The 26046-nt window shown below is 39.4% G+C and overlaps 1 protein-coding gene across 5 annotated transcripts in view; it reads left to right on the top strand.

Annotated features, from left to right (window-relative positions):
• The window catches only part of ptprz1a (protein tyrosine phosphatase receptor type Z1a), a 138630-nt gene that overhangs the window by 82723 nt on the left and 29861 nt on the right, over positions 1 to 26046 (top strand). For 2 of the 5 annotated variants that reach the window (XM_041795733.1, XM_041795732.1), the window contains exons 6-12: positions 597 to 663; positions 745 to 902; positions 5176 to 5326; positions 11711 to 11895; positions 13117 to 13237; positions 18600 to 18640; positions 19359 to 20082. In XM_041795733.1, coding sequence (XP_041651667.1) covers positions 597 to 663; positions 745 to 902; positions 5176 to 5326; positions 11711 to 11895; positions 13117 to 13237; positions 18600 to 18640; positions 19359 to 20082 — 1447 coding nt within the window. Of the gene's footprint in view, positions 1 to 596; positions 664 to 744; positions 903 to 5175; positions 5327 to 11710; positions 11896 to 13116; positions 13238 to 18599; positions 18641 to 19358; positions 21412 to 26046 lie in introns of all 5 variants that reach the window. The other 3 variants (XM_041795730.1, XM_041795729.1, XM_041795731.1) reach the window with 2 other exon arrangements.

The following is a 26046-nucleotide window of genomic DNA, read 5'->3' as shown; positions in this document are numbered from 1 at the left end:
TCACAGCCACTTCCTTTTTTCTGCTCCTTCAGCCTGCTGTTGTGCCATTCTAATGTTGCTATCCAAGCCTTCATAGCCCTTACTGGGGCTTTTCTAGCAGGCCTGCAACTTGAGTGACTTCCTGAGGTCTTTAAAGATTAAATCCATACAACTAACTACAATATTGAATGTTGTTTTTGTCCATTTTTAACCCAGTTCCCATCATTTCTGCCTCTAGCGGCTAATGCTATCCACCAAGTGTTTTTCAAGTGAGGTCCACTCAGAAGGCAAAGGCCATCCTGGAAGACCCTCAGCTCCCTTTGCATGCAGAGGTCATTTGTTCCATCAAAGTTTGAATGGCATTACAGCAGAACAAATATTCTTAAAGACTAGGTTGGTCTGAAAAAAAGAACCTTTAAAGCTTGACTGTGCACCACAGGGTTCTCAAGCTTTTTAAGACAATAAGTCCAGGTGAGACAAAATTGTAGCTTAGGGCTTGAAGGATGGAGTGGTTTGGTCTAAATCCTGGTTATGTTGATAAAATTTAGTTTGTACTGAGATATTTATCTACTACGCAGCTATTTAATTATGACAGTTTCCCTTTTTTGTCTTCACAGACAAGCACTGAAGACAACATGAACTACGCCGCCATCATCGACGCCATGAACAGCGTTAGCAGATATGGTATGGCACTCTCTTCTTTGGACTCTTTGACTGATTCTTCTTCTGTGGTGCTAAATGATACTGTCTGTTTTTGTCATCCAGGAAAAAGTGCTGAGGTTTTACCTTTCACACCACAAGGCCTCCTGCCAAACTCCACAGACAAATATTTCATCTACAACGGCTCTTTGACCACGCCGCCCTGCACTGAGACCGTGGAGTGGATCGTCTTTAAGAACACTGTGACCATCTCTGATGAACAGGTGAGGGGTGGGATAACGCAGTTTAGGTATTAGTCACACTTTAAGTAAGATTATAGCCAAGGTCGCCCACAAGGGGGATAAAGAGGAGAGCTTTCTGGGGCCCAGCCAAACTTGGGGCCCATGGAGGACAGGACAATCATGGTTCACTGTACAGTTAGGCTGTGATGACGATATTTACCTTTTAACCTGAATAGTGACCACTGTCATCACAGCAACAACAATGAATTGTATGCATTTATGCTGTTGTAATATAAATCCTTTTTCAAAATTACCCTTTTATTTGTGATGTTAACAGTGTGGATGGGCATATAACATTTAAGCATTAGAAAACTAATGTGACACTTCATATAGGCCATAGTGTGCACTAATGTTAGGATGCAAGAAACTGAGACAACTTTTTCAGAAAGAATAGAATAATTGTGAAGTGTGGCTAAAAATGCACAAATGGAAAACAGTGGCAAAAAGAAGTTGCAGTTGTAAAGTGGCAAAATGGGTCAAAAGTTGCAAAACTGGGCAAAAAGTGGAAAATTAGTAGCACAAATTGGCAAAAAGTGGCTCAAAAGGCCAAGAATGACAAAAAGCAAATGAAATAGGCAAAAAGTTGAAAAAAGAAAATGGCATGAATGAAATAGGCAAAAAAATTATTGAAAAGTGGCAAAAATAGGCAAAAAGCAGCAAAAAGTGGCATAAATCTTTCAAATGGGACAAAGTGGCATAAATTAGTTTAACATTGCCCAAAAATGTGCAAAAAGTGGCAATAAAGGACAAGAATGACAAAAGGCAGATTAAATAGGCAAAAAGTTGCAACAAGAAAATGGCATAAATGGGTTGAAAGTGGTATAAAAAGAGAAAAAAAGTTTTGAAAATTTGTTAGTACTGGCAATAAAATGGCATAAATGGGGTTAGGTTGCAAAAGAATTGGCATAAAATAATGCAAAGATGTTCAAAATTTGGCCAAAAAAAAAAAAAAATTGCCAAAAATAGGGGGAAAACAAACAAAAAGTGACATTATTCATTAAAAATGGGACAAAGTGGCAAAAATTGGTTAAAAGTTGCAAAACTGGGCAAAAAGTGGCAATAAAGTTGCAAAAGGAAAATGGCATAAATGGGTTGAAGTGGTATAAAAAGGGATAAAGAGTCCAAAATTGGTTAAAAGTGGCAAAAAAACAGGGAAAAAAGGGTTATGACTCAAAAGAAATGGCAAAAAAAAAAATGCAAAAAATTGGCAAATTTTTTTAGTTACACTAAAAGCAGGAAGTGGCATAAATCATTAAAAATTAAAAAAGTGGCAAAAATTGGTTAAAAATTGGAAAAGGGGGTAAAACAAAGTAGCAGAAATAAGCAAAACTTGACAAAGAGGTGCAAAAATGGGCCAAAAGCAGCAAAAATGGGCAACAGACATAAGGCCACTTGAAAACGCAGGAAGTTGCAAAAAGAACAGCAAAAAATGGGCAAAAATAAGCAAAGATTGGGTTAAAAATGGCAGAAAGTGACATTAAAGTAGCATAGAAAGGCAAAAATACAGGCATACTGTGGCAGAAAATGGCAAGAATGAGCAAGAATGACAAAAGGCAGCTTAAATAGGCAAAAAGGGTCAAATAGAAAATGGGTGGAAGCAGAAAAAACTGACAAAAATGGGTAAAAAGTGGCAAAAAGTGGCATAAAAGTGGCATAAATAGGTAAAAATACAGATGGGATGTGGCAAAATAAGTGGCAAAAATTGGTGAAAAGGGGCTTAGAATGACAATAGTGGCACAAAAAAGTTCTATATTATTGGCAGAAAATGGGTGAAAGGTGTAAAAAAGATGCAGTAATAATGGATGTAAAATGGGTTTAAAAGTAGTAGGAATAAATGATTCCAACATCAGAACACAATAACAGCTTGAAATACTTTTTAGATCCAACATGCTGTAACTGTTAGCCAGGATGCCAGCACCAATGCTACTGAGCCAACACACATGCACTGACATTATAAATAAATCACAACTGGGATTGGCCCATTCTCTGAGTTGTTAGGAGCCCACACAATTTGGTGGGCGGGTCTAATTACAGCTACCTAACATGATCAGAACATCACATATTGTTGGTATGAAAATGTTAAACTTACCAAATTAAGGTGACAATTTCACTGAAAAACTTTCCCTGGGTGGAAGTTTATCTAACTGGAAGTAACCCAGCAATGATCACCATGATAAGGGGATCTCTGATGTGAGGGTCAGTGGACCAATCAGAGAGCTAATAAGGGTCAATTGGCATCCTTAGATCTTATCATGACAGCAGGTGACAGCGGAAAAGGGCTTAAATCATTTAAGTATTTCTTAATCTACCAAAGCAGTGCAGCTGAATAAGACTGCATCCCTCTGAGATGTTTCAGAAGTCTTTAAAGGAGTTTTTGCAAAAATAACAGAACTAGTTTATCTTAAAGCTGATGGTAGGAGTTTTACATCAGTCAGTGGTGAGTAAAAATACTGCAGGGTTACAAATCACATCCTAACACCGGTGTGTCCCTTTAAGAAGCAGGCGTCAGAGTTTTTGTGTAAGATGAAAAGACGAGTGACACAATAACAGAAAATGTCCGTAAACAAGCTTTTAGAGACGCGTTCAAAGAGCTGAAAGGAGGAATTATCATACCAGAGCTCAGGAAACATGCAAGTGAAGGGTGAGGCCGGCTGTCAGCTCGGTGGCCGTGTGACTGTGTTTCAGCCTAAATACCGTAAAGATCTATTGTGAGTCGATATTAGTTGGATGTAATGACTGCGTCTGTATGCCTGTCAGTCACTCACAGCTCCAGGGCTCTCCCTCACACACTTTTACACACAGACCTGTACAGACACGTGAGCGGCACACACAAAAGACTTTGCCACAGAAGAGTCGACGCCTTCTGTGGCCAGACGACATTTTCCTTTAGACTCTCTCTGAGCGCACAGCAGTCAGAAGTCAGTCTGACTGAGTTCATATACTTCAACATGTGAGGGCAACTAAAGGGTTATTCTGCATTTTTAAACATGGTTCACCAAAAGTTGCTTTTTTTTGTCACTGTCAGACTCTGATTCTTGTAAATGTTTGGCATCTCTGCAGAAAGGATCCCTACATAGATAGACCTTTCTTTAAAACAGAAATAGCTGTTGCTGGACGGTGTTGTCTAATATAACAATAAATAGACACTTTTTTTCCTCTGAAAGCTGACCGTTCGTTTGCTACAATCGATGTCTCATCCTCTAAGTGTGCCCGATACTTTTGAGCATACATATGTTTGCAGAAGACCATGCTGATACTATAACAAGTGCGACCAGTGACCTGCAAGAAGGCAGCGTGAGAGGTTCATTCAGACAAACGCCGTCATATGTCATCACACGCATGTAAACCAGGAAGTGCTGTGAAAGGCAGAAGTGAGGCTTTAAAATCTGCAGGAAATTCTTCAGATAATGTAACTGCTCAGCTAAAAAGAAATAGCCATTTTCTTAGTTAACATAGACTGTTGTTCTTTTAAGGCCCCCAGATTCCGCTCACAAAAACTGTGACTTAATATTGCACAACATGGAAGTAGCTTGACAGCTGCTGCCTTGATTTGTTGTTTTTGTATTTTATTTGATATCACAGAAACATTCAGTCCCATTCTAGGTTCCTCCTGACCCCAGTGACGTGTCTCAGCTGGTCTACATTCCAGCTCAGGTTGAGCTGCCAGAACTTGATGCTTTAAAGTCACAACGTTAACAATTTCAGGAGGCTTTAATGGGCCCTTAGTGTAGTGTTGACTCTGTGTGAGTGTTGTGTAACAACAGGGTGGTGACTCACCTGGGCAGGTACCCAGGAAGCCTGAAGGTTACAGAACCATTACTGCGTGAGTCACGGCTCCTGCACTCCCTTTCACTTCTTAGAGATCACATGCTGTGTGTTATTTCAGTGCAGGCGACATTCACACGTGTTTTATCATGTTTGTTTTTCTACCAGGTTTCTATTATGTACTCCTGACATGTTTGTATCAGTGCTGAATAGTATCCTTCCACAGACAGGAGCACTTCCCAGAACATGTTACATCATAATTTCATAGCTCCATGCTTCATTTCAGTTTGTAATGTATAGATGCATATACTAAAGCTAATGACCCAAACAGATCTTTAATCCCCATTAAATTGTTTGAAAAACCCATAAAAGAACCAAGCAAAAGCATGAGGCTGCAGATTTGAGTAGTTCTAAGGATAACCATATCTATTTTTAACCACTTCCTGTTTAAGAATGCAGACACTGATGTTATTTAGTTGTGTCGTTGCAGCTGGAGATGTTCTGCGAGGTGATGACGATGCAGCAGGCCGGATACGTGATGCTGATGGACTACCTGCAGAACAACTACAGGGACCAGCAGCAGCAGTTCATGGGACAGGTGTTCTCCTCGTACACGGGCACCGAGGAAGTCCTCACACCAGGTACAGCTCCAAACATCCCACACCTGAACGGACTGTATCAAATCAGGAGGGTTTCTCTGAAGTAGTAGGGACACCGCTGTCTTTCTTTAAGCAGATTAAGCTGTACATTGAATTGAGAGAACAAATTTTGATCTAACCTTGACTTAAACACTCAAATCAGATTGGATATGTGGTATTTTGAGGCAACAAATCCTGGCAAACTTCTCATTTAGGTTCTAATGAAAACAGTGAAAATCAAAGTCATTTCTGCCAGCAATCTATTGTTTTTATTTTCCATGTGATTCCTCAGAGGGCTAACTGTTTTATTGTGCAACACAAAAGTGTTATATCCAAGGCTGTCAGCATTAATGTGTGAACCTTGACCTCCAGAATACCCCCTCTGAGGTTCAATGAAGTATTCATACTCCATTTATGTTTTTCAATTTTCATACACTGTATTGCCAAAAGAATTTGCTCACCAGCCTTGACTGGCATATGAACTTAAGCGACATCCCATTCTTAATCCATAGGGTTTAGTATGACGTCAGTCCATCTTTTGCAGCTATAACAGCTTCAGCTCTTCTGGGAAGGCTTTCCACAAGGTTTAGGAGTGTGTTTATGGGAATTTTTGACCATTCTTCCAGAAGCGTATTTGTGAGGTCACTCACTGATGTTGGATGAGAAGCCTGGCTCTCAGTCTCCGCTCTAATTCATCCCAAAGGTGTTCTATCGGGTTGAGATCAGGACTCTGTGCAGGACAGTCAAGTTCATCCTCTCCAAACTCTCTTATCCATGTCTTTATGGACCTTGCTTTGTGCACTGGTGCACAGTCATGTTGGAACAGGAAGGGGCCATCCCCAAACTGTTCCCACAAAGGTGGGAGCATGGAATTGTCCAAAATCTCTTGGTATGCTGAAGCATTCAGAGTTCCTTTCACTGGGACTAAGGGGCCAAAAACAAGCCCACACCATAATCCCCCCTCCACCAAACTTTACACTTGGCACAGTGCATTCAGACAAGTACCGTTCTCCTGGCGGCCACCAAACCCAGACTCGTCCATCAGATTGCCAGATGGAGAAGCGCAATTCCATTCACTCCAGAGAACGCGTCTCCACTGCTCCAGAGTCCAGTGGCGGCATGCTTTACACCACTGCATCTGACGCTTTGCATTGCACTTGGTGATGTATGGCTTGGATGCAGCTGCTCGGCCATGGAAACCCGTTCCATGAAGCTCTCTATGCACCGTTCTTCAGCTAATCTGAAGGCCACATGAAGTTTGGAGGTCTGTAGTGATTGACTCTGCAGGAAGTTGGTGACCTCTGGGCACTATGCGCTTCAGCATCTGCTGACCCTGCTCCATCATTTTACATGGCCTACCACTTTGTGGCTGAGTTGCTGTCATTCCCAATCGCTTCCATGTTGTTATAATACCACTGACAGTTGACTGTGGAATATTTAGGAGCCAGGAAATTTCACCACTGCACTTGTTGCACTTGTGGCATCCTATCACAGTACCACGCTGGAATTCACTGAGCTCCTGAGAGCAAGCCATTCTTTCACAAATGTTTGTAGTAACAGTCTGCATGCCTAGGTGCTTGAGTTTATACACCTGTGGACATGGAAGTGATTGGAACACCTGATTTCAATTATTTGGATGGGTGAGTGAATACTTTTGGCAATATAGTGTATGTTACAGCCTGATGCTACAATCATTTAAACTCTTTTTCTCATTAATCTTTTTTCTCTCACTCAGTACCCCATTATGACACAGTGAAAAAAGGGGGAAAAAATGAAATATCACACTGACATAGGTATTCAGACCCTTACTTTCATGCTTAGTGAAAGCTCCTTTCCTGCAATTACAGCCTCAAGTCATTTTGAATACAACAGAAAACTTTGCACACCTGGACGGGGGGATTTTCTGCTATTCTTCTTTGCAAATCCTCTTAAGTTCAGTCAGGTTGGATGGGGAGCATCAGTGGACAGACATTTTTAGGTCTCTCCAGAGCAAGGTTATTATAGTTAACTAAAACTAACTAGATAACTAAAACTAAAATTCAAAAATCGTTTTAGTTAACTGAAACTAAATAAAAACTAAGCTTTACCAAAAAAAACAAAAACTAACTAAAACTGTATAGTGCGCTTACAAAACTAACTACAAAAAAATTAAAATAAAGACAAAATATCCTTAGTTATAGTTTTTAGCACAACCATACTGACTGGCACCTACACCTAAGTCTGGGGAGTGTAAAATTGCCTGATCTGATTGGTTAAGACTTCACACAGTGGTAGTTTTATGTCTGGAGTTGTATTCTACAGAGCCACAGACATGACATGGTAAAAAAAAAATAATAATAATTTTGGCCACAATATAGCTATAACGTGTGCACGAAATACTAATTCATGGCCACAAAATACTAATTTGTGACGAAGCATTTTGGCAAAATAGAAACTAAACTAAAAAAAACAGCAGTCAAAACTAATAAAAACTAAACTGAAATCAAGCACAGAAAGTGAAAACGAAATAGAAATAGAAACTAATGAAAAATCCAAAACTATAATAACCTTGCTCCAGAGATGTTGCATAGGGTTCAAGTCAGGGCTCTGGCTGGGGCAATCACAGAGTCGTCCCTAAAACAGTCCTGTGTTGTCTTGGCTGTGTGGCCCAGTCCAAGGTCCTAAATGCAGATGACCAGGTTTTCACTCAGGATATCTCTGTACTTTACTCCATTCAGCTTTCCCTCAACCCTGACCAGTCTCCAAGTCCCTGCTGCTGACAAACACCCCTACAGCATGATACTGCCACCACTATGCTTCACTGTTGGGATGGTGTTGTGCAGAAGATGAGCAGTACCTGGTTTTCTTAGACAAAATCCCCAAAATTTAGGCCAAACAGTTCAATCTTTGTCTCATATGTCTGAATAACGGTGTTGAACTGTGTATTTGACAGAATAGACACTTTGAGAGTGTCTCCCAGCCCTAAGTCATAGTTTCAGACCACACTAGCACAGCACTCGTTTATTGATTTATTGATTGAATTTGATTCTAAAACTAACACACTGGGAAAAACCTATCCAGATTGATAACATGGACCCAAAAAATTACTTCAAATGCAAAATAATTTCATTTTAAATGTGCTTTATTAAAGTGTAATAAATCACAACTAACTGTCAAACCTTAGCGGTTATTTTCAGTTTAAATCTAATTACTTTAAAGCCTTAATGAATAATAGTCAAAATCTTTAACTTTAGCTGCTAAAACTATTTCTAAAACCTACCTAGAAATATAACAACATATTAATTCAGATTGCATCTCACCTGGCTGCTTCCTGACCTCCATTTTAAAGACTCCCAGGTTAATGCTGATTAAATTAAATTTGTTCTAAATAGATGAGACACAATTGGATCACCAGTGATGTGTAAAACATGACACAGGGATAAGAATAGCCCTCTAGTGACCTAAATAAAAACCCAGCAACAGAGATAGCAGGTCAGCTTGGTTAACCATCGATTTTGTCACTGGTTGTGTCCAATAGTTAATGAAGTGGTATTGATCTGGGGGTTTTGGGAGGGCTGGGTCTGGTTTTAGGGATCATTTGGTGGTTCGTACATTTTAGTAGGAAGCACCAACTCTGGTTTAATTTAAAGAAGAAGAGGAATAAATGATTTAGTTGGTGTGTTAGGTGTTTTGTTGGACTGATGTGTAAAATTGAACCAATGTAAACTAAAAAAATGGAAATTGCCCAAAGCCATTCCTCAGTTTCAGGCAGACTGCCCCTGAAATCTTTATGACTCACAGCAGGAAATCTCACTTTCAGATGTGAGGGGTCAGGGCTCCTGGGGCAAGGCGTGACTTCAAATGTGTGTCATGGAGGTGGCTGGAAAAGCAACAGAATGTGATACACAGCAATATAATGACAGTTTTGCCTCTATATTCATGCGTCCTGCAGTTCTTTGAGTTCAGAATTCATAAAGATAGTGTAGAGGGACTTACTGGTGAAGCAGTTTCATTGTGTGCACAGTGATCACACCACTGATGTGCATTTGAATAATATCATACACTGGTCAGGATTTAAACCTTACCACCTCTCCTTGCTTGCAGTAAATCTGGAATATTATCTACTGCATTTACATGCAACCCACCCCGATTTATTCAGGGGACTGACAGGAAATTCTCAGTCGAGTAAAGGTGAAAAAAGTCATCGGTTTGTATTCACACAGGAAACTCATCACAGAACCTTCAGGAGTTTTGTGCAAAGTGTGAAAGAGCAATTGAGAGCTCTGCCATCCTCCCAGAGGTCATTTCAAAATATTAAAACAACAACAAGTGTGCCATTTCAAATCTGGGGGTAATTAGGCTGAGTTTTCCCATCATGCCCTTGGGCAGCATGCTTAGATGTGTTTTTATGTGTTTAAATGTATTTTAGAAGTGTTTCAATGTTGACTTTTAAACAAGGTGTGAATACATTTGTTAACATCATTTAAGTGGTAATATTAAGCATGTTTAAAATGCATTATAATGAATCAGTTATTGATATTCAATACTAAAAAGAAACACCTTTAGAGAAATTGACATAATTATTAATTGTTAAAAGAACTCGAAAAGCTGCCCAAAAATAGCTTGCATATCTGGACACTGCAATTTTACTCCATTCTTTGCAAAACTGCCCAAGCTGTGTCAGGTTGCACAAGAACATACCCCTTGTTGTCTTTAAACTATTTCTGTGTAGCTTTCTCTGTATGCTTCTGGTCATTGCTAGAAATAAATCTTCTCCCCAGATGTTCTCCTGCAGACTGAAGAAGACTGTCCTCCAGGATTTTCCTACATTTTGCTGCATTCATTTTACTCTCTACCTGTACAAGCCTTCTGGGGCCAACTGCTCAGAAGCATCCCCACAGCATGATGCTGCCACCGCTGTGCTTCACAGAGGGGATGGTGTGTTTGGCATCTCGTATGACTGACAAAAAGCTCCACTTTGGTCTCATCAGACCAAAGAACTTTCTTCCACTTGACCATGGAGTCTCCCACATGCCTTTTGGTGAACTCTAGTCCAGATTGAATCTGAGTTTTCTTCAACAGTGTCTTTCTCTTTGCCACTCTCCCATAAAGCTTTCTGCAGAGTCTCTCCCATCTCTGCTGCTGAAGCTTGGAACTCTTTCAGAGTAGTCATTGGTGTCTTGGTGGTCTCTCTTACTAGTCTCCTTCTTGCATGCTCACTCAGTTTGTGAGGATGGCCTGATCAAGGCAGATTTACACATGTGCCATATTCCTTCATTTCTTCATGATGGATTTAACTGAACTCTGGGGGATGTTCACAGCCTTGACAATGTTTTTGTATCCATCCCCTGACCTATACTTTTCAATCAGCTTTTCTCTGAGTTGCTTAGAGTGTTCTTTTGTCTTCATGGTGTAATGGTAGCCAGGGATACTGATTAACCACTGACTGGACCTTCCAGATACAGGTGTCTTTATACTACAATCACTTGAGACACATTCACTCAGGGTTTTTTTTTCCTTTTTTTTTTTTTTTAATGGTCCAAAGGGCCAAATTATATTGACGATGACTGGTTCATAAAATCAATAAAAGGGTAAAACATTCAGGAGGGTGAGTTCTTCTTACTGTATATGTTGAAACATTTTAAAAGCTCTCTCACCACCCCTACCTCCCTCACCAACCATGCATGTACAACAGTAAACCTTATGAGGGTTTATCATGTGTTCTCCAGGCTCACTCTACCCTCTAGTGGTCACACATGGACATTACAATACATCATCTTTTTTAAAACCCAGAAAGTCTTTGTTATACTTTCCTGAATGGTGCATGAACACGTCTGACTGCTGAGAAATGAAATCTGTTTCACATTTATCATGAGTGTGGCTGCTCTGACATGGACTGCGATGATTCACTGTGATTCCTCAAAGAGAGACTGAAGGTCAGTGTGAGTGTGAGCAGAGGTTTAAGAGGAGGAAGTGTGTCACCTTCTGCCTATTGTCACTGATACAGTGAGCCCTGTTTTAATCTGTTTTAATCCACAAATTCTTTGTCATCTGTGTAATCTCTGCTCCCCTTAATCTCAACTCTGACCCAGAATCATCCCCCTATCAGTGGATATCACCGGAAGGAAAACACATGACTTCTTACTGTTATTTTCAAGATTTTGCATCTGTATTTCTAGTTCAACTTTTGCTGAAAAATTGTAGGCTGGTTTTCTATATTTAGATCTTTGTTACAGCTCACAAAGGCATTTGTGAACCAAATGTGTGAACTAACCATGCCATAGGCACTAATTTAAATGGATGAATGGATCAAAATAAAGGGGTCAAAATAGTCACACAAACATTTTTATAAGCAGAACATTTACATACCTTTATCCCTAACTTCATTCTCCTGTTTCTTTCCTTCAGTGTGCAGTTCAGAGCCAGAGAACATCCAGACTGTGCCTTACAACCTCAGCAGCCTGCTGGTGACGTGGGAGCGACCCCGGGCGGTGTACGATGCCAGCATTGAAAAATACTCTGTCAGCTACGGGCTCGCCAACTCAGAAAACAGCACCCCCACCATATACTTGACTGACGGAGACCAGGATGTGGTGAGAGATCCAGAAATCAACAACATTAGATTTAAGTTTGTCAAACATGTCTAAAATCTTTGCCCTTTTGTCCAGATTCTCTGATGAGGAATAGACAAGCAGTTCAATAATAACTTGGTTAAAAACAAGGAAGTGGCATGAAATAATGTTATGTTGCAAGCCAAAATACTTCCAGTTTGTCAAAACTCAGGCCGAAACTTACTCCAGGCTACAATGGTAGCAAATGATCGGGCTCTGATAGTTAAATCTTGAGGCAGACCACTCTGAGCCTGACATACTTGTTTTACTTCTCTAAAAGCCCTCTGTTTTGCCTTTCTAATGGTGCTATCCATCCCTTCGTGGCTCTTACAGGACATTTCCTAGTGAGCCTGGGGCTTGGTTGACTTTCCAGGGTCTTTAATGATTAAGTCCACACCAGTAACTCTGATATTGAATGTCTTTTTATCCATTTTAAATCCATTTTTTAATTGTCCTTGCTGCTAGCTTTAGTCTTAGCCGCCATAGCAATTTCCCAAAATGCACTGTGAAGGGCTGGGACAACCATTGGCAGGCTGTTACGTCATGCTTTCCCAAACAGCACATGTGCAAACACTTAGAAACTGGAGGAGAGTGCCTGAATGAGTCATAATGGAGAGCCAGAGACACAGAGAGGCCGTGACGTGCCCCTCCAAGTCACTGCAGACAGGAACTGATTTGAATAATGACTTAAAAGAAGACAAATGCAAAAAATGCAAGTAGTTCTTTGTAAAATATGTGAATATTTTTTACTTTTTGTCATAGAATGATTATTTTTTTTTACTTTTTGTTCCCCAAGCGACGGAAAATAAGTTTGAGAAAAAATGTCTTTGTCATTATTGTTTTTTAAGTTTTAATTTCTGATTTTTTTTTGTCTTTATAGCCCCATAATGTTTTCAAAATTCAAGTGACATTAATGCAGCAGAACACATTTTTAAAGATGAGGTTTTCCTTTAAAAAGGATGTCAAGAGCTTGACTGTGCCCCACAGGGTTGATGTATTACAAGCTTTTTAAGGCAAACAGTCCAGGAGAGACACAGTGGTTACAAAATAATAAGTTGAGGGTTCAGAGGGTTAAATGGGATCATGATTTATTAAATAAACATCATGCTTAAAGACTGAGGCCATTTACTCTGCCTGGTCATTAGAAAGAGTTTAAAGTTCTTGGTGTATCTTGTGAAATCTTTTTTTCTCTCTCTCCACCAGGGGGCGATACTCGATGACCTGATAGCCAACACCAGCTATGTGGTCCAGGTGGTGGCGGTGTGCACCAACGGTCTGTATGGACGTGTGAGCGACCTGCTGACCGTCCTCATGCCCGACCCCGGTAAGAGCGACCGTGCTGGAGACTGAGCGCCATGAACTGTACAGACATTTTTAATCCCAGTATGATATTTTATACAGTCAAACATGATACTTTTTTCTTCTTTTATTATTTTTACTTTTTTTTTTTTTATTATTATTTTACAATTTTAGATTTGATAAAAGGTTTTAACCTTAAAAAACTGGCTCTTAAAGATCTTCAGAAGGAAGAGATAAACTTAGAATTCTTTTATTGACAGAAAAGTAAAAGAAAAATAAACTTGTGTCTGGAAAAAGACTCTAACATTAAGTAAGATTTTTCTTTTAAAGTACATACTGACCTAATATATTATCCATTCAAATCAATAGTATAAATTTGTAATATCATGTTAACCAAAGCTTCTATATTAAATATGTTTATAAGGTATCCAATCTTTTTTACTGGCGGATTTTTCGTATTTTTGTGTAATTATGTGCAGGAGCCCTACAGAGATAATGAGGACATTTCTTCAGCTCTTGATCTTCTTTTTAATCACACGTTTTCCCATCATCACAAGATAATTTTGATCATATTCTTGAGAAATCAGCTTTTGATTCCCAGAAAACCAGTGGAAATATTTCAGATATGGGCTTCTATTTGGATATGTTTTAATTTAGAAACATTTCCATCCCCTCCTCACCCTCCCTCTGAACCCTAACAGAGACGATATTATTAATGTAGTATGAATGATATACTAGGCTTCCATGACACTCTTCATCCCCCCTTCTCCTCACTTTTGGGTTTATATTTCATGTTTTGTGGGTTTTCATTCACACACACATTCACTGTTGTTTGTCTTCTGTTTCTCACTGTTTCATGGGTTTCTCTGTGTACTCTCTCTCAAAGTTGAGATACAAAGCCGCCATGTTTGTTCTGTTTTCATTTGTGGCGTCCGTTTCCTTCTGCCTTTCAAAGTAAGAGAAATGTCTGCATGTGTGCACCAGCATTATGTGTAACGTTGGTTTTTATGCTAATCATAGTACCCTTGTATTTCACCTGAACTTTATATTGAATAAACTGAAGAGTCTTGTTGCAAAGAAAGAAAATCCCCTGCATCCTGTTTCAGTGTCAGCTTGCATGAATGGGTGATATTCTGCAACATATGTAGCATGTATGCTAAGCTAATATCCTGGAGCCATCTAAGCTGTGCATTAATAATGGTGCAGATCTTTTCATGCATTCCAGAGACAATGCAGACTCAATTCAAGGAGACAGGCAAATGTTGAGTTTGAAGGATTCCTTTATTTTGAAATAGGGCCCTATTTATAGATTTTTTTGGTCTGATAGACTCTAAGGTATTAAAATTGTTGCAGATGTTTCTATAGACCACTCCATGCAGCTGCAGCTACATGTACCAGCTGCAATGTAAACCTTTGGTGCAAAGCATCCAATCAGAGTTTGTCTAATGCTAATGCTTTCAGACACTTTGAATGATCAAATAAGCCTGGGATTTTCAGAAATAAGCATTTGAAGTACAAACTCTTATTCCAGAAAAGTTGGGACATTGTATAAGACATGTAAAAACATCAGAATGCAGTGATTTATATAATACAATGATACAAATCCTTATTAACTATATTCAAGTTAATACAACACAAAGATGTTTGATGTTAAAACTGATGAACTTTATTGGTTTTTCCCTAAAAGATGCTCACATTCTGAATTTATGCCTTCAACATGTTCCAAAAAAGTTGGGACAGCAGCCTGTTTACTACTATGTTCATCACCTTTTCTTCTAATTACACTCAGTAAGCGTCTGAGGACTTGAGACACTAACTGTTGAGTGTTAAAGTGGAATTCTTTTCCACTTTTGCTTGATGAACATCTTAAGTTGCCAGCTGTGCAGGGTCTGGACTGATGGCTAGTCTAGGTCCCACCCTCTTTTACTCTGAAGCCATGCTGTTGTAACTCATTTAGAATGTGCACTGTCTCTCTGAAATAAGCAGGGACATTCTGGTAAAAGATGTCTGTGGCCCGGGGGCCAAATGTGGCCCGCAGCCCATTTTTGATTAGCACGAAGCTTGTGCTAGACTGTATTATTCTTCTTAGTTTCAGCACAAGGCAGTGCTACCATACTAACACTGTAAACAAACATTTTGACAACAAGTTTGAATGCTGTTTTTTAAAGACTAAAATGAGACACTATAAATCAGGCATGTCAAACTTAAGGCCCTGGGCCAATTCTGGCCCTTGGAACGATTATATCAGGCCCACAAGATCATATCATATTTGTGTTATAACTGGCCCATCACTATGAGTTCTGCAGATTTCCTCCAGTATAAGTTGTTAAGCCATAAAAATCTGAAAAAGTAAAGTGTAAGAAAGATTTCATATAAAGTCAAGAATGTTGGGAAAGAAATTAATTTGTGTTTTTATTTCATTTTTTAAATTTTGCATCTCAAGATTACGACTCAAACTTATGCTTTTGACTTTTCATTTTATACTTTTCAACTCATAATTTGGACTTTGTGTATCACATTTTTATCTTTTAGATTTTTAATTTTAAGTCATATTTTGACTTTTTCAACTTCTTGGCTTTTAAATCTCATATGTGGACTTTTAAACTGATGATGTTAATTTTTTTCTAATATTTTGACATTTTTAATTCATAATTTTTACTTTTATATCTCATATTTTGACATTTTAAATTCATAATTTTTACTTTTATATCTCATATTTTGACCTTTTAAACTCCCAATTTTAAATTTATGTCATATTTGTAACTTTTTAAGTGATCATTTTGAATTGTAGCTCATATTTTGACATTTTTTACTCCTAATTTTGGCTTTTTGCTCCCATATTTTGACCTATCAGACTCACAATTTAAGATTTTTAAGTCATATTTTGACTTTTAAACTCATGATTTCACATTTTTTCCTCATAGTTTGACATTTTTAATTCATAATTTTTACTTTTATCTCATATTTTGACCTTTTTAAACTCCCAATTTTAAATTAGAGTCATATTTTCAACTTTTTAAGTCATCATTTTGAATTCTAGCTCATATGTTGACATTTTCAACTCCTAAATTTGGGTTTTTAATCCCATATTTTGACCTATCAGACTCACAATTTAAAATTTTTAAGTCATATTTTCACTTTTAAACTCATGATTTCAGACCTAAATCCAGAATCTGGTCCTTGCTGTGATTGAGTTTGACACCCCTGCTATAAATAGTAAAAATATTGGAAACCAAAATAATAAAGATATCTTGATTTATAGCACCATAATGGCTTACAACAGCAAATAGCAGCACCAATGATTGTTCAGCGGCAGAGCCAGTGGTAGACAGTGCCAACCAGGCCTCCTGAAATCTGATTGGCCTCCCCAAAATCCTTAAAAGATTAGCTGTTTGCCTTCTCAGTCATCAACTAGCCATTTAAGACTACCCAAACACTGAGCATATCTTAACCTACCGTACGATAGATTGGTTTTACTTTCTTTAATATTAAGGTGAGGTATATGAAAGAGGCCCCAACCTCCTCACATATTTCTGTATGTGGCCCCCAGTGGAAAAAGTTTGGACACCCCTGTTCTAGACTTATGATTGTGAAATCTTTAAATATCTTGCAGTGGCATGTTGAGGAACCGTTCTTAAATTGCTGGGCTATTTGCCTGCCCAGTCTTTCACAAAGTTGAGAGCTTTGCATATTGTAGTGTGCAGCTGACTCTTTAAGGAGTACTCCTGTAATACCCAGTCGTGGTACTATCACCTGTCAGCAATAAAGCTAACTCACCTGTGGAATGTTTCAGGTGTTTTATGAGCATTACACAACCTTCAGTCTTTTCTTGCTTTTCCCAATTTTTTTTCTTTTGGGATTATTTTTTGGGTATTTTTGCCTTTATTTGGATCAGACAGCTGAGGGAATACAGGAAATACTATAAGAGAGCGAGGAGGAAAAGGTACAGCAAACAGCACAGTGTGTTGAGGATTATAGCTGTAATACTAGTATATGGGGACATGCTCTAACAACTGAGCTAAACTGGCGACCCTCCCAACTTTTTTGGAACAAGTTGCAGGCATCAAATTCAGGATATGCGTCTGGAAACCCATGGAACTCATACTTTTAGACATTAAATGTCCTGTCTTTGTGCTGTATTCAGTTAAAATAGATTTAAAGGGAAAAGTAAATCACTGTTTTCTCTTTTGATTCACATTCACACAGTGTCCCAGCTTTTTTGGAAATAGGGTTTGTAAATGAATTTGGTTAACTGCACTTGCCCCAAACGATTGCATTGCAGCTTTCAAAGGTGCCACCTTTCAACAGATAACACAATTTAGTCATGCAGTTTAACATTTTGTACCCAAATACACAAAGAATTTGTTTAGATAATTTCATGCTCTGGCTTTGATCAGATATTTAACAATAATTATGTCATAATAATTGAAATACAAAGAAGCATTCAAACCTTTGCACTTTTAAGCTGTTAATCTTGTAATATTTGACTAAAATAGTTTGTTAAAGTGTTTGAAACAGTAAAACTTCAGCTGATTAAGCCAATCATTTGATCATTAAATCCGGTGTGTTTCCTAGAACTAAAAGGTTTCTCTACGTTAACATTTCTGCACCAAACCCTGAGTCATCCACTTCATTCCCAGTTCATTAAACTTGTAAAACCTCACCTCATGCTTCACAAACCAGTTTGAACTGGTCTCCATGATGTGTGATTTACCTCAGACAGGTAAGAGACACGCCCCCTTCTCAACCCCCTCACCTGTCCGCTGTGTGCTGTCCGTCTGCCGACACACGTGGCATTTGCAAATAACTTATTTTGGTGGAGTTAATTTCTGAAAAAAGCGAAGAAAAAATCATATCCTTTTATTTTTTGGCTTGTTGGGTTTAACGAGAAGGAAAAATGTTTAGTTGCAAATGCTTTTTGTTCAATTTTCCTTTTTTTGCTCGTGTTTTCTTGGGAAAATCTGTGCATGAAAGTCCAGACATGTCTGATGTGTTGCATGCATTTTAATCCTTATATTATAAAGCTTTCACTCTGCCTGAGGTGATGTCTTCAGTCTTTCCCTCTTCTCTATTTCTCCCATCATCATTCCACACATTTACATCCATTAACAGCCACACACAAAGACTGATTTCAGCTATTTTATTAAGTTTGATGTGGAACTACTTAAAATATCAACAGTCTTTTAAATTTTCCTGAAGTTTGAGATTTCACATTTTTATACAGGGAATTGAAAACAACAGAAAAACATGATCAAATTTCTGAATTTGAATTCCGAAGTTTTGGTTAAATAAATCTTGTATTTAATGAGACTGAGATTTTTAGGCTGTTTCGTCTTGTTTGGATCTTTTTATGTGACTAATAGAGATATTTGTGCCTTTCATTCCAGAAAATTCCCCAGATCCTGATGCAAATCAATTCAACATAGAGGTAAGAAAGCCTTTAAAGTTTAATAATTGATTAAGCTTTGTTTTATCAGTTTGGTTATTTGTTGTTTATAACCTTTTGGTCGGGCCTTTGACATAGATTTATCAATATATTCTGAATTATTTACTGCTTTAAATTGGCTTTTTGCATAATTATTTTCATGATTGCAAACCCGAAATTTCCAAATTGGTGCAGCAGTTTTGCAGATGTTGTACTGGACCGTCATGGTGAAAAGCAAACTGAGCCAGAAGGCAAAGCTTTGAATTTACTGTCATGAATTTTGGGTAATGTGCAAAAGAGTAAGAATGTGAATGTAAGTGGTTCACATGAGTTTCTTTAGGATAGTAGCCTCTGTGGCTTTTCCGTGTCACCTCCATGTGGAGCTCTTCCAGGCATGTCTGACTGTTAAGGGACCTTTAGAGTAGAGATAGTGGCGCATTTCTATTAACCATGTACAAGTTTGAAATACGTATTTTACTCTGCTTGTGTCACCGTTAAGCCAACAGTCATTAAAGGCTCACCACACTTGCGCCTCTAAAACAGAAATTGACAGGGCAGAGAATAAAATATTTGATGGATGCAGTTTTGACAGCAAGCCTGCTGCAATGTGACGTCTTATGCTTACAGACTGTTTGGACAGTATTTCTTGATATGCAGGCTTCTCTTCAACTTGTACTTCAACTCAAATGTGACTGGTTCTAAACTTTTCTTTCTCCACCAGGATAATTATGAGCCTGATCTGTCTTGGAATGAACTGGACCGAACCGAGGACTACGAACTGGCTTTGATTCCCACAAATCCACCAAGGACTACGACGCGCGGATCCGCCTTTTTACCTCCATCTGGAGTCAAAACCACAACGGCAGAACCTGGGCGGAGAAAAACCACCACTGATTCAGTTCTGCTGGCCAAATCCACCCAGAACAGTCCTGTTTTGAGCATTTCTGAAAAGACAACTGGGCGCAGTACCTCCACTTTGCCGCCAGATGTCACTGTATCACCAGGAAATAATAAAGGAAGAGCAGATTTTAGTGGCAATGCTCCCTTTTATTCCACAACCATACCTGGTTCAACAACCACAGATGGTGCTTTTGGAGGACCAAAACTGCCCAAAGGTGGCGTCAGTACCACTTCTGCTACGTTTACAAGTCCAAAGACAACAGGTGGTAAAAATTTGACTTCATACAGCACAACCACAACAACTTCAAGAGCAGGAAACACAAGCAGAACGACGACACCACCCTTCATCCAACCAAAGACCAACCGAGGATTAGCTAATCCAAAAATTGATGAAACTACAAGGGATGCAAGAGTTCCTGCACCCCGTTCGACATCCGTGCCTTCTTCTCATAGAACGACTCCCAGCATGCATCGTTTCATGTCTTCCACCACTTCTGTGCGATTGAGTGGCGTTCTCTTGCAGACCACGCAGCCGCTGCCCAACGGTGAGAGCCCCTCTGTCCTCCCCTTTTCCTCCTCCTCCTCCACCCGCCTGCATGACCCTCCCTCCTCGTCCTGGCCTCTGTCATCTGCTTCTGCACCGGACTCCCAGCATGCCCCGCTTCCTAGCAAAGACCTGGCTCCTTCTGCTCCTTCTGCCTCCACCTTGCCCCACCTCCCTCCCCCTTTGCTCCCCCTGTCTGGTTTGGAGACTCGTCACGTCTCCGCCCTGGGTGATGTTGGGTTCGATGATAGCGATGGTGATTTATTGTCTGGGTCTTCGGCGCTCTCTTCAGGCGATCCCTCAGCGTTTAGCGACACCCCTCCTCTGCTAGCGGTGCCCGATCCATCCGGCACCACCTTTACCGGCTCCTCCTGGGATTCGCCGCTCTCTGGGGTCTCTCTGTCTCTCACGCCCACCCTTCAACCGTCAGTACTCCTCTCAAGTGACTTTATCCTCACGACTCCGAGTCTGTCTCGATCTTTCTCAGCTGGGTTTGAGGACTCCAGGTACGCCACGGGGAGCACGATCGAGTCGATTCTCCCTGACATCAGTGGTGAAGGGTTTCCATTAGCTAGCGACGTCGACGCCATGTGCGCCTGCTCTCTGGAGCCATCCTCCTCCTGGTTGCATGCCTCCTCCCCCTCCTCCGCTTGGGACTCTGCTAGCTTAGAGCTATACTCTAGCGTGGCCTTCCAGTCTTTGGCGCCCTCTGGTGTTGGTGTAGATGATCTTTTTCGCTCTCTGTCTGTGGCGGGTCCTGATTCGCCATCTTTAGATCAGCCTCTTCTCCCCCATAGCGCTATCTCCCCTAGTGACCTCCCCGTTTCTGTTGCAGCCACGGCATCTGGTGTCAAGGATCCCACAGCCTTCCTTTTCACCCCCACCCCCACTCCAGATGGACAGGCGTTTGACGCGAGCAGCAGCGCCTCAGGTTCGGCCTTGTTCCCCGACTCCCAAGAGGGTGTAGATCAGGAGTGGGACAAGGTTCAAAGCTCAGCCTCTGGAGAGAGCGCGCTCCCTTATTCCACCACAGTCACAAGTACCGTTTCCTCATCTACCCCCGAGTCCGGTCAGACCCCTGACGATCTGGATGACCGCTCCTCAGCGTTTTATTTTGAAAGCGAGAGTGGTAGTGCCAGCACCTCAGAGGCAGCAAGCACAGTGACGCCGAGCATCCCTGAGATAACCTCTGCTTCGCCCTGGTCGCTGGGCGGAGAGGAGGAGAGCGGCTCAGGGCAGGGCGAGAGCCTTTATGACAACGAGACATCATCAGACTTCAGTCTCTCCGATCGCACAGAGAGAGAGTCAGAGGAAGAGGAGCCAGTCGCAGGTAAAAACGCCGTCTTCAACATGCCGAGGGATCGGGAAGAGTTCTGGATGTCTAACACTTCATCTGTCGGCAACATTTCATCTTTTCATTTTTATCTGGGAGAACCAAAGAGGGTTCATGCATGCAAGTCACCAAACAAGAGCCAATAACATCAAAACACGAGCATCAACATCTTCATCTTTCCTTTAGACTCAGTAGTGCTAGTGTACGAATCATCCATCCTTTTATCAGGCACCTAGTATGAATCTAATTCAGGGGCAAGCAAAAAAAAAAACAGTTTTGTTTTGTTTTTTTTGTTTGTTTGTGTTTTGTTTTTTTTTGTTTGTTTTGTTTTGGTTTTGGTTTTGGTTTTGGTTTTTTGAATGAAAAAAAAAAAAGTTTCGAGGGAAAACCAGAAACATGAGAAAGACTAAGGGCCAAAGAATTTGTTATTTTTTTATTCATTTATTATTATTATTATTATTATTATTATTATTATTATCATTAGTGTTATTATTATTATTAGATTAATGAGAGGGAAAAAAAACTTAAACAATATTTTTTATTTAAGTTATTACATATGTACAAGGAAAAAAAACTGGATGCACAATGATATCAGCTTGATGTCAATAGGGGCAGATATAACCTGAAAAAATTAATGCTATTGCAGGTATCAAAATTTCTGCCGATATAAATAAAAAACAATATTTTGGCTATAAAATCTGTCTTTTTCAGCTTTAAATATTGGCTATACTTCCAAATAAGTAAGTGCAGTTTTAGGTTTGAAGTACATTAAAATATCAGTATCAGCTAAAATGATTTTGTAATATCAAATAACTACAAAAATCCAATTTGTGCATCTCTTAAACAAAATGCTATATTCATTATGTAATATTTGCACAACATACTTTCTTCAATAAAAAGTAGAAAGATACAAATACTACACTTTAACCCTCCCTTTCTTTTTCTTTTTCATATGTTCATAGGGAGTGCCAGAACTTCACAAAAATTGCCAAAAATAGATTTAACTATCAAGTTTACTACTAAAAGTGTAGCTAAAATACCTACAACTCATTGCAAATGTAGTTAGTATACACGTTTTAATAGATATGGTTCAATTTTCCCCTGTTCTTTTATTTTTTTTAGTTTAAGAGGACACTTCTGCATCAATTTGAATTTAAATATTGTATTTCTTATATCAAAAAATCTCAGGAAATGTCCTTGAAACTCTCCGCTGTCTCAAACTCCACTCAGTGATGTCCAAAATGTAGTTACCCATCATGGCCACTAGAGAGTAGCAACGCTCTTTAAATGCAGCTGCTTGGACCATAATTCCTCCCTGCACTGTGTGGTGTCTCAGTTAGTATAAATCCTCTGTAAATGACATGATTAAAGAAATCTTCACCACAAATGCTAACCATTTAAGACTTGAAGAATTAATGGAAGGACTGGTTTTGTTGTGAGGGTTACAAAGGACCTTACTGGTGTTTACAACTCAATAACATTCAACTCAATTCAACTCAACTCATCTAAAGAGTAGTATTCATTGTATTACTTTCACACTTGAAGTTGAAAACAAACAAGGAGAGCTGGAAACACATCTAGATTTTGTTTAATGTAGCGTTAACTCTCCTGTTAGATTGTAGACCTATCCTTCTTTCCTAACCACTTTTATTTCCAGTCACTTTTTTCTATGAAAACCACCGTTAAGAAATTAAAAACTTGCTGCAGACAGAAGCTGCTTTTAAGTTTTCCAGTACCTGTTCTATTTTGGGTTTTTAGTAGTTTATTGGTTGGTCTTGAGGCTGATTCAGAACAACAGTAACTTTATGCAAAAATGAGGATAAATTTCTCCTGGCCAGCTGTTAGAAAGATGTAATATTACGAAAAGATGTTCACATAAATATCTGCAAAAGCACATAGCAAATGTTATTATGAGAGGGGTTTTAGGCCCTGTGTTACAATAAGGTTGAATGTGGCTTTTTCTGGATAGTTCAGATTTTTTTAATACAGACATCAGACAAATGCATTTAATTAGATTTCAGTTTTTCAGTGCAGACTTTTTTCACTCCTGTCAGTCAAATTTGCTTAAATTCTTACCTGTTGGAATCTGTAATAATTTATTTTCAGATTTCCCTCAAACATTTAGAAGATTCAGCTTTAGCTTTACCAGCAGTGTCTAGATCACTTGCAACGTAACCTGTGCACGCCTACAATCTACAATATGAGGAAATTCTTGCACCAACATGGACTTTTATGACGTTGTTTTCAAATCCATGTTCTTTAATATGGATATGCCCCCCTTTTGCAGCTATAACAACCTCCACTCTTCTTGGAAGGCTTTCCACATTTTGGAGTGTTCCTGTGGGAATTTGTGCCCATTCATTCTGCAGAGCATTTATGAGGTCAGGCACTGATGTTGGACCAGAAGGCCTGGCTCCGATCTCCTTTCCAGTTCATCCCAAAGGTGCTGGATGGGATTGTGGTCAGGGTTTCGTGTGGGCTGGTCAAGTTCTTTCACACTGAACTCATCAAACTATGTCTTTATAGTCTTTCTTTGTGCACTGGGGTACTGTCATGTTGGAATAGAAAAGAGCCTTCCCCAAACTGTTGGAAACCATGGCGACTGCAGACATGTCAGTACGCGACTTTTGTTGTTTCTGAAAAGAAAACAACTCGCTGCTGTTCTTTGTTCTTCTTTAAATGAAGAAATATCATCAAGTTCTGATAAAACTGGCGCTTTAGCAGCATCCACGCTAAGCTCTTCCTCCATAATTGCATCGGCCTCTTGTCGCTGCTTGCCCCTCGATGCTGATTGGCCCTGTCACTTTCTAATCGGGTCCAAACTGTTCAGATGAGAGCTTTGCAAGATGCATTCACCAGTGAGAAACACAGAAACAGGCAAATCCATCTGCTTTGCAAGGTTAATGATTCATTGTTTTGGTATTTTGTTTGGTTACCATCAAAATGAGTGGCTCAAATTGGGACACTTTATTTTTTTTATTTTTTTTTTATTTTTTCAAGAAATCTGACAGGAGCTTTAAAACAGGACACATTTTGGCACTGTACTTCCTGGTTAATGCTGCATGTGAACACAAAAGACTTTGCACACTATTTTAATGTATGGAATCAAAAAATGCTGAAGGAAGTTTTATTACATTACTTGAAAGGTTTTGGGTCATTTCTGTAATAACAGTGTGGTAATAGCCTGCAGAAATGCTAACACCACCCCTGGCTTAGTCTGTGAGGAAGTTGATTATAATGGAAAAAAATGCATCATTTGAGGTCTTAACACTTCACTCTCCTTTCAAAAGGGTCCAAATTCTCTGTGCACAAAAATTTAGTGTGCAACGTAACAAAGACTGAACTTTACCAAAAAGACACTGACATTTCAGACATCTCTCTGCAGCAAGTTTCGAGTCTTTTAAAGGCGATTCTTTATCCAAATGAGACGACACTGTGACACCCAGATGTGCAGTAACACAACTCCATCTTCAGCTTTAGACTTCAGCTCCTTTCAGAGGGAACTCAGAGGAGTTTGAGTCCTCACAGATCTCCTTTGATTCACTTTGTCTCTTCAATCTTTGCACCGAAACATAACCTTTTCCATCTTCTGCTGGGGTCTTTCTTGTCTCTTTGTCCCATTATCATTTCCTGTGTGTGTGCGTCTGTGTTTGTGTGGTTTCTGCAGAAAAGCAGACAAAGCTGTGTAGGATGGATGAATGTGTGAATTGGTTTTACTATGGAGTAGAAAGAGCACAACAGGCATTTTGTGAACTAGTTGACCTGGCCTTTATGAGTCAGTTTGAGCAGAAGAGGTAAGTTCTGACAGGCTCCCAGTCAAGGTTAATCCATGCTACTGTTTCCCTCGCTGGTTATCCCACCATAAAGGGATGATTCAGCTCAGCGAGGTTGCTTTTTCTTCCTCCGTTTATTCAAAGTTTTAATTAAGCTGCAGGATCGACTCCTCTCTGATGAATGTCTTCTCATTTGATCTTTGATTGTATGCCTTTTTATTTGCGTGGGTGTTTCTTTTGAGTGGTGGACCTTTGAATGTGCAGAGTTTGAGTCGTAGGTGGCAGAGTTTGAATGGTGCTGCATGGTGTTTGAGTGACGGGAAAGAGACGTCAAAGTGTCAGAATTCTTTGGTCTTTAAACCGTTCAGAAAGGCCAAGCTGCTTTGGAGGTAGAAATGATCTTATAGGTGACGTTAAACACCTCGCAACATCCTTTTACTCCTCACATTTTAATGTTCTGAGTCAAAGGACAAGTTAGAGAAGAAAAATAACCAGAAAAAATACGTAAAGCGAAAATAGACCCCTGAATTTTTGTTTTTCTTAAATCAGATTTAAATTCCATGATTCTGCATTACAAAACAAACCAGTGAATCCATCATGGAGCACTAAAAATAATTTTTCTTTATGATGTTTGCTTTTGCAACCCCAATCCCAAAAAAGCTAGGGCGCTCTTGAAAATGTAAAAAATAGATTTCAAAAATGTGCAAATTTCATATGCATATTTTAGCCAAAGTAGAACATAAACAGTGTAACAGATGTTGAAACTGAGAAATTTTATGGCAGCAACACCTCTCAAAAAAGTAGGGACAGAGCAACAAAATGCTCTAAAAGTGGTGCTTATAAACAGCTGGAGGAACAT

The sequence above is a fragment of the Cheilinus undulatus genome, linkage group 9 (assembly GCF_018320785.1).
Source record: "Cheilinus undulatus linkage group 9, ASM1832078v1, whole genome shotgun sequence".
NCBI classification, from domain to species: Eukaryota; Metazoa; Chordata; class Actinopteri; order Labriformes; family Labridae; genus Cheilinus; species Cheilinus undulatus.
Note: the sequence above shows the minus strand (reverse complement) of the source record. Positions and strands in the feature narration are given on the sequence as shown.